Source organism: Bison bison, unplaced genomic scaffold (assembly GCF_000754665.1).
Source record: "Bison bison bison isolate TAMUID 2011002044 unplaced genomic scaffold, Bison_UMD1.0 scf7180017864291, whole genome shotgun sequence".
Lineage (NCBI taxonomy): Eukaryota > Metazoa > Chordata > Mammalia > Artiodactyla > Bovidae > Bison > Bison bison.
In genome coordinates this window covers 7,855,863-7,865,558 of record NW_011494863.1, presented here as the reverse complement: position 1 = coordinate 7,865,558, position 9,696 = coordinate 7,855,863, and the positions used below count along the sequence as shown (strand labels likewise).

The 9,696-nt window shown below is 38.8% G+C and overlaps 1 protein-coding gene across 2 annotated transcripts in view; it reads left to right on the top strand.

Moving 5' to 3' along the window:
• Positions 1–9,696, top strand: part of PPP2R2B (protein phosphatase 2, regulatory subunit B, beta) — a 314,879-nt gene that overhangs the window by 183,815 nt on the left and 121,368 nt on the right. For both annotated transcript variants that reach the window (XM_010850472.1, XM_010850473.1), the window contains exons 3-4: positions 2,460–2,557; positions 5,770–5,935. In XM_010850472.1, coding sequence (XP_010848774.1) covers positions 2,460–2,557; positions 5,770–5,935 — 264 coding nt within the window. The remainder of the gene's footprint in view (positions 1–2,459; positions 2,558–5,769; positions 5,936–9,696) is intronic.

Genomic DNA, 9,696 nt, shown 5'->3' with positions numbered 1-9,696 from the left:
CAGCATTTGAATCAGTTCTAATGAGATGGATGAAACTGGAACCTATTATACAGAGTGAAGTAAGCCAGAAAGAAAAACACCAATACAGTATACTAACGCATATATATGGAATTTAGAAAAATGGTAACAATAACCCTGTGTACGAGATTGCAAAAGAGACACCGATGTATAGATCAGTCTTATGGACTCTGTGGGAGAGGGAGAGGGTGGGGAGATTTGGGAGAATAGCATTGAAACATGTATAATATCATGTATGAAACGAGTCGCCAGTCCAGGTTCAATGCACGGTACTGGATGCTTGGGGCTGGTGCACTGGGACGACCCAGAGGGAGGGTAGTGGAGGGAGGAGGGAGGAGGGTTCAGGATGGGGAATGCGGGTATACCTGTGGCGGATTCATTTCGATATTTGGCAAAACTAATACAATATTGTAAAGTTTAAAAATAAAATAAAATTTAAAAAAAATAAATAAAATTCATAATCAAAAAAAATAATAATCTGATAGACAGGATTATATATATATTTTTTAATGTCATAGCACTCAAAAAAAAAATCATTTGTTGCCAATATATAAAACTGAAGAGATTTTCATGTAAAGCTCAGGGTTTCCAGCTTCTTTAAAAAAAAATATGACATCCCGTATTTGTGGAATCTAAAAAGAAATTATACAAATGAACTTATTTACAAAACAGAAACAGATTCACTGACTTAGAGAACAAACTTATGGTTACCAAGGGGTGGAAATGAGGGGAAGGGGTGTTAGGGAGTTTGGGATGGACATGTACACACTGCTATATTTTCAATGGATAACCAACAAAGACCTACTGTATAGGACAAGGGACTCTGCTCAGTGTTATGCGGCAGCCTGGATGGCAAGGGAGTGTGGGGGAGAATGGATACATGTATACGTATGACTGATTTCCTTTTCTGTGCACCTGAAACTCTCACAACGTTGTTAAACAACTATACTCCAATATAAAATAAAAGGTTTTTTTTAAAAAATCAGAATATCTGGCAACACAGGTAATATTTCATAGTCACAGTTGGCTTGAGCCAAGTAGCCACTTGTCTTTTAAGAGCAGATGCAAGCTTCCTACTTCACCTGATTTCCTTCACTCCCCATTCCCTCGTGGCCCTGTAGGATTTGAACCTGCTACCACGGGGGTCAGTCATCTAAGACGCCAGAACAGAAATCATGAATTATTCTTTTAAATGCGCCTGGCTTGAAAGTGATTATAGGTTATCCCTTATTCTTTTTTCTTCTGCACAAAGAATGACCATTCAAAACATTTTCATGTATGGAAAAGGACAGTTAGAAGCAAAGTGGAGAATTTCACACTACTTACCTGAATCAATCGGGCATATAAAGAAAATCCTGAGATGATGATATTAAAGTAAAATTTGAGATTTGAGTTATTCAGGGGTAATTGCCTTAGTTTTCCAGCTCACTGTTTCCCCTTCGCTTTCCTTACATGGACACAATCTTCAGAATGTACCCCTGTCAAAGGCCACAGTCATAATTCCCCCGCCTTCTTTTTTATTTTTTTTAACTCATTTGCACTCTGGGTAGTGATTGTTGGAGCCCTGTGGGGGAATAATTGCAGAGGAATTAACCTCTGACATTTTTCTAAAAATAGCCCTAATAAATCCAATCATAGGTAATTTACCTGTCCATGTTCCTCCAGGGATAACCAGTATTGAAGAAAGGCTTGGCAGGCTGGCATTCCTTCAGCAATTATCTGTGATCTGAGTTCCTGGCGCCTGTGTATTTTCTCTGTTTAGAGATATACAGTACAAATTTCCCTTTCCGCTCTGACCTCGTGACCCTGTTTTCTCAGCACCTTTCTCCTTGCAGTAAAGCCCTGCTCTTCCAGAAGGGTGTGGTGGGCTTACCAGAAGAGGGGGAGCATTTCCAGGGTTCCTTCTTGAATTTCCAACTCCTGGAGTTTCCCTGATATTTTCTTTGAGTTGTGTCCCTTCATTTTTGATGTCTGAGCTTCAAGCATCTCAACCCTGCTCATCAGCCTTCAGTCCTCGTTTAGATTCCACAGCTGAACCCCATTTGGGGAAGTTTCTTGGTGTAGAAGAAAGGGGGATGCAGAAGGCCATGGGTGGGAAAAGAGTCTGTGGTTGGTAGAAATTATCAAAGAAAATTGCCATTTCCCTGAGCCATAAGGAAATTCATTTTCTATTGCCCAAAACAAAAGAATCTGAATGTGCTTTTTCCTTTTGTTCTCTCCAGTTGTTCCTAGAGACCACAGTGCAGTGTGGGCATCTAGGAAATTTACTTCCCCAAGTGCCACTTCTAGTGGCACTTCAAATACAGGACATAAAATCCTTGTAAATTCCACTGCAGAGACAAAGCCCTAAGCCCTTAAATGCACAGAAAAGTACGTCTATTATCTATCGTTTGCAAGTAAGTGTGCAGTTACTTAAATTGCCTTTGTCTTCTTCTTTTCAGCTGACATTATCTCTACGGTAGAATTCAACCACACGGGAGAATTACTAGCGACAGGGGACAAGGGGGGTCGGGTTGTAATATTTCAACGAGAGCAGGAGGTAAGTGGCAGTGAATGCAAAATGCCCATTTTCTCTTCTTTTTAAAGGAGGCCTCCCACTGTTTCTTAATCCTCATGTGTCGCCCTTAACCTTGCTGCTTGGCTTGCAAACTAAAAACTGCCAAAAAGTCATTAACATCAACAGTTGCACAGGCTCACAAAAGCACCTGGAATTAGAGCCTTTTCTGGACAAGGTCTTCCTTTCCAATCCTGGGTACTGCACATTCAAAACGACCTCACTTCTCTGGATCTGCAAAATTCCACAGGCGCTTGTAGAGTGTAACACCTCCTTTCTCAGTAGGGTTAACTCTCTTGGATATAGAAATTCAGGGACTCCTAACACAATACCTGGGATAAAAGATATAGCCGTTCCCCAACAGATGTGAAAAGGATAACTTGGGTCAGAAAAGAAAATGTAGCTCCCTCTACCAAAGCGAGTGAAATCCCAGAAAATGACATCTGAGCAAAGAACATGGCTCACACTTTAATATGTGCATGCATGCTGAGTCACTTCAGTCATGTCCAACTCTTTGTGACCCCATAGACTGTAGCCCACCATGCTTGTCTGTCCATGGGATTCTCCAGGCAAGAATACTGGAATGGGTTGCCATGCCCTCCTCAAGGGGATCTTCCTGACCCAGGGATCAAACCCACATCTTTTATATCTCCCGCATTGGCAGATGGGTTCTTTACCACTAGCACCGCCTGGGAAGGCGACACTTTACTATGGATGACATGAAGTTCCCTGCAGCTGAATCCTCTATGCCTTCCAAGCAGGAGCCGTTAACTCCCAGTGAATCTCTAAAAGCCCATTTCTTCCTGAGACTTGGGTTCCACTAGGAATCGCTTCTCTTTTTCATATAAATTGAGTTTTTTTGGGGTGTCTGCTTCTGCTCCATCAGAACAGAATTATGGCCCAATTTGATTTCCTTGGCCTCCCCTGGCATGGTCCTGAAGCTTACAGCAGGCCAGTCTGTGTTCAAGTGACTCTCCCATCTGCTACTGCCTGCCTCGGAGATTCACCCGGTGCTGCGTAGTGGGAGGCCGCCCGTGTGGGAGGGAGGCTTCACAAGAGACTTCCCTAGCAATTTAAAGCCTGCTTTGTGCCTCAAAGCCATTTGTGTTCCATCTCCCCTCCAAAAAGGGAAGTCTCATTTAGAGGTGATATATTTGGTAATTGCACATTATTTGCAATTAATTTCTATAAGGGCATGGTAATCCCTTGGGGTTCTATATGAATTCAAGTGTTCAGCATTAATTCAGGCACCCAGCCTATTCCATTGGCCCTGGAAACACGAAAATGTGGTTGGCAAGTAGAAACTAATAGCTCTTCGTGACCTGGAATTTTTCCTGCTTTTCTGGAGCTGCCTACTGCTAATTGGTCTGGCACATATTCCACACACTTGACAGTCTGATTTGGATGGTAGCAAATCAAGGCTCTTAAAAATTTATTGTTCAGGTGGACTAGCTCTTTCTGCAGTAAACAGGACAGGAGCAAGTATGTCAACCTCTAAAGTCCTTTTAAAATTGATTTTTAAACCTTCTTCTTCCATTTTTTTTAATCCAATTAGGTTCATAGTAATGATAAAGAGAAACCAGAGGAGCTGTTTAGCATAAATTACCCAAGGCAGCATGTTGCCAGTAATATTCCATTCCGTGTTTCCCATTAGCTATTTATAAGTTTCACCTATTTTAATTTACTGAAATATTTGGGAAGCCTGATTCATTAGTAGAATGGAGGGGGACACATTTTCCAAAGGCGAGTGGTTTTGTTCAATAAGGGAAAAATGTTGAGGATAATAACATGCAGTTCACCGTTGAGTTATGTGGCAAGGCTTGGGGTTGAATGAACACTGAGCTTGAGAAACACAGACATGTGGCAACATCTAAGTCAGATCTCCTCTCAGCTCCTGTGGGTGACTCCTGTATATGAATGCTCAAGTGACACTGTCCTGGAGAATTTGCTCAAAGAACCTCAATGCCCTCATGAGTACATTTAACACGGGAGCATCAGTACCATCACCTATCAGTAAATTGAGGCTTGGGTTTGAATGTCCAGTATCCACCCAGAAATAGTTTTTTTTCTTTTTTTTTAAATTTAAGCCTTTAATTAAGAGTCATGCATTTATGACAAATGCCTAATAAGACCTGGATTTGAATTTGTGCACACTATTTTCTCAAGCCTGAATCTTTAGGCTCTTGGTCACAAGATCCTAAAATGCAAACCTGCCCTCCATTTTCCCTTCTTTCCTTTCTCTCTCTCACACCCTCTTTTCCTCCTGTCCACCTTTCTTCTTTCTCTTGTCCCTTTCTCCACACCCCCTCCCCTTCATGTTCTGTTCTCTCACCATTTATTTAGTTCCTGCTGTGTGCACTTTGCATAATCGATGCTAAGGGAAAGCCGATTAAAGTCTCATAGTTCTCCCAATGATCTGCATGTCTTCTCTATCTTAATGTCTGTTTTTTTACTCATGATGGGAAAAGGAGAGGGAGAGATCTGATCCTAATAAGCTGTGTGTCACTTTAATATCTCTGAGCCTGTTTGGCCCATTTCCCTGCCCTGGGCACCTCTCAGAGATTCTGGGAAGATCTGATGAGTTATAAAAGGCCAGTGAGGAGTGCAGATGCTACAGTTCTGTGTTCTTTGTAAAGGATTGATATGCATCTATATGGACATCAGCATCGGATGACTCACTCCTAAGGGCGTCTAAGACATCCATTAGACAGAAAATATTATAATATCTATTGATTTTAAAATCATGTTGTTGGGACTTGCCTGGTGGTCCACTGGTTAAGACTCCATGCTTCCACTGCAGGGGGTGTGAGTTCGATTCCTGGCCTAGGAAGTTCTGCATGCCATGTAACACAGTCACCTAAAAAAAAACTCGTGTCCTACTTCAACTTGCATTTCTACATATATTTTATGATGTACACCCTATGTCCATGCAGCAGTTTATGTATATAATTTATAAATAAAAGTATGTAAATATTGGAGGTGCCAGTATTTACCACCAGGGGTGCACAATCAAATGGCATGAGGCCACTGAGCTAAAGAGGAACCTGTGGTCAGCATAGTCCTGCCCTCAGCCCACTCGGACATGGTCTGCCTGTCCCACCTCTCATGATCCTGCTCAAAAAAAGAAGGGACTGGTGAATTTTCAGTTGGCTTACGTGATTTAATCTTTGGTGTGTGTGTTTTTTCCCTTCTTACAGAGTAAAAACCAGGTTCATCGTAGGGGTGAATACAATGTTTACAGCACATTCCAGAGCCATGAACCCGAGTTCGATTACCTGAAAAGTTTAGAAATAGAAGAAAAAATCAATAAAATAAGATGGCTCCCTCAGCAGAATGCAGCCTACTTCCTTCTGTCTACTAATGGTATGTGAAGGTGACTTACCTTGTTTGGTGTTTTCAGAGATATAGTCAGCAAACTATATATTTCAATCTCTCTTAGCCTCCATTTTCCTTTTCACCTTGCAGGCTGTTGAAAAACGTAGAAATCATACTTGCAAGATGCTTAGCAGAATGCCTGACTGAGAATAGAAACTCAGTAAATTGTACTTACTCTTTTTAAAAAAATAACAAATTTATGACCGAATTCTGTGAGACTTGTTATCTGTAGTTTTTGACAAATGCAGATTATTTCCAGGTGTTTTCGGAATGTGACTTCCTGTCTTAAGATTCACCGAATGTTATTGTGGGAACACGTTTCAGGAAACAAAACATGCCATCCCTATATGTTTGGCACACTCGATGGAAGTTATTAATCCCTGAATATATATGGGAGTTTGGAAGGCAGATGTCTTTGACACAAGCAAGCTCTCTACTAGGAACGTAGGTCAAGAAGAGAGGAAGGAAAGTAGAGAAAGTGAAAGTCACTCAGTCGTGTCCAACTCTTTGAGACTCCATGGACTATAGTCTGCAAGACTCCTCTCTCCGTAGAATTCTCCAGGCAAGAATACTGGGGTTGGTAGCCATTCCCTTCTCCAGGGAATCTTCCCAACCCAGGGATGCCATCAAAAAAATGGATCAAGTAATAATGGTTTCTTCTCTTCTTCCCTCCACACTTTTCTTACATCATTTATTGGTTTGGGGAGGAATTGATATAAATGGATCAGAGAGAGAGGATTTTAGGGGTTGCATAGAGAACTCAATTCTATACTAATCTTTAAGCCTTTATACAGTGGAATTACCAACTCTAAAGGTTTTTAATATCCTACTTGGAAGAAGCCATCTATGCTCAAAACAATTCAGAATAAAATCAAATACAAAAGGGTGCTAATTGAATAGCATAACAAGAGGATTAGTACACATAAATTAAACACCCTCTGCCAAACAAATAAGCTGGAGAGAGGCTTATTTCATCATCCTCTGTGTGAGTCTTTGAGGAGTATACATTTAAGCATAAATCAAGAAACATTGGGTTTGCTTTTTGCCTATCTCCAGCACTTATTGAGAAAGGGTAATGCTCATATGTCAAGATAAAACATAATGCAGACTGTGTATATACAATGATCAAGCCTATATTAACATTTTTAAAGACTGGAATGAAACACACTGAAAGATTTTTCATGTAATCTTATGCATTATGAGTGACTTGTCAATTTGTTACTTTTATTGTTTTCATTTTCTAAGTTCTTACAATTTTTATTTTAATATTATGGTAAAAGAGGGAAAGTTTTTAATGTATATGAATCCCCCAAATCCCTCAAATGTAAGAAGCCAGTGTATAAATCTATAAAGTAATGGTTCTGAAATAGCCAGCGTAGGGTTATTCAAGCATAGCTTATCTCAACATGACCAGATCTCCACTCATCTGTTCCTCCAGATTCCAAGTAATTTAATTCTTCCTCATAACTGTATTTATTGTTTTGTTTACATTTTTGTGCTAGTTGTTCAGTTGTGTCCAACTCTTTGGGACCCCATGGACTGTAGTCCACCAGGCTCCTCTGTCTGTGGGATTCTCCACGCAGAAGTACTGGAGTGGGTTGTCATTCCCTTCTCCAGGAGATCTTCTGATCTTGATATCCCAAAAGTGAATGTGTTTCAAGTTCTTATCTTTTAGTTTTGTGTAAGTTTTACTCAAAGGCTCAACAGACTCAACACAACTTAGAATGGAAGAAACTTCTGATGATTTTGACTTAATTACTTCAGGCAGAGAAAAAGTATCTGATTATCTTCTCTAGGCTAGCTTTGTATTATGAAATTTAGCCTATTGATTATTATAATAAAAGTTAAAGATGTAAACGGCATATTAACTACTTTGTGGGGGGATGGGGAAGAAACCAGTGAAATGCAATGAAGATTAATTATATAGCATCATGTTCTGTTAATTGAGTTTTTAAATAGTTTTTTGATTAACAAGGATATTATCTTCCCATTTGGGATGCTATTTCATACGCCACCAGCATCTCAAAATGATTCTTAGAAGACAAATCCCCATGCTCATATGTGATTTTCTTTTTTATACTAATATTGAGGTTGAGAATTCCCCTTAAGCCAAATAGGTTAACATGCAGAAATTAATGGAAGACAATCGGAATTACTGTACAAAAGAGAAAATGAAGATAGATGATAAGATTGTGCTTAAAGGTGCCACAAGTAATGATAAACTACTCAGAGAGCCAGCCGAAAGGAAGAAAAAGCCATTACTCACGGTATCAGCCACATGTTTCTCAGACTTTTTTATCCACAAAGCTTCAAGATACTGAGTCAAGAAAAATTGTGATAATAAAGTCAAGAATGACTCCAGGCATCCTAACCATGGGGAATTGAATTGAATTCACCATCAATTATCTTGAAAAAAAATTGTGCTTATCTCATTATAGCTGGGTACAGTTTTTAATCTTCTGCTAGAATACAGTCCCAGCTTTACAATTTTTAATGAAAAATAAAACCAACATTCAGTTGTGAAGCTAGACCTTAAAATTATTTACCAGCTGAAAACACATTTACTTTACTGAGATGTCTCCTTCTATCATAATACCTATGATCAGATGAAAATGTATACTAAACTTGCTTTTCATGCTATGAAAGTAATAATTGTTCACTGTAAAAAATTTAGAAAATTCAGAGAAGCAGAGAGAAGATAAGGAAAGTATTCCTATACAGAGAGAACCACTATTAATGGCTTTTTAAAAGGAATAGCAAAGTGACATGGATAAATCTGTTTCTTACCAAAAGTGAGACATATTCTATAACTTTGCAACCAGATTTTTAATTTAATAATATAACACTTAGTAACAGGAATACCTTTGTAATTGTGAAATATTTCTCCTAAAATACTGTAACATTTTCAATGACTGAATAGTATTCCGTTGTATGACTTTTCTATAATTTATTAATGTCTCCCATTCCTAGACCTTTAACTAATTCTCAGTTATACATTATGTGGAGATAGATGTTGGTATAAATAGATAAATGACTGGGGGAAAGGCATGGTATAAGCTGTGTATAGTATGTTACATTTATTAAAAACAGTTATGTAATTCCACATCCAATAATATATATAATATAAGGATATACACAAAATTTTCATAATAGTTGTTTTTGTCTAGTGGAATCGAGAAAGTTTTATTTTATTTTTTTACTTTTATATTCATTTTCTACAATTCTATGTACCAGTTTTACAATAAAATGAGAAATATAAATCTATGTATGTGATATTATTATAGGTTTGTACCCCTTTTCAAAAAATGCATAGAAAAATACTGTGACTGTATTATTAACTGAACTGTAAACTGTTGATAATGGTGGTTAATGATGGTGGTCCTGGACTCGAGGGATTTTAAGAATTTTTATTCTTTATGTTTTACCTCTAATTTCTGTCTTTCTCAGTATAGTAATTTATCATTCATAATAAGAAAAATATGAGAATTGTCTTGCCATTAGAATAGAATACATTCCAAAGCCAAGCAATAGAAAATAATTGGTACTAGGATTCACTGATTCGGGTTCCTCTAAGCTCTAGGAGAAGGCAATGGCAACCCACTCCAGTACTCTTGACTGGAAAATCCCATGGATGGAGGAGCCTGGTAGGCTGCAGTCCGTGGGGTCGCAAAGAGTGGAACATAACTGAGCGACTTCACTTTCACTTTTCACTTTCATGCATTGGAGAAGGAAATGGAAACCCACTCCAG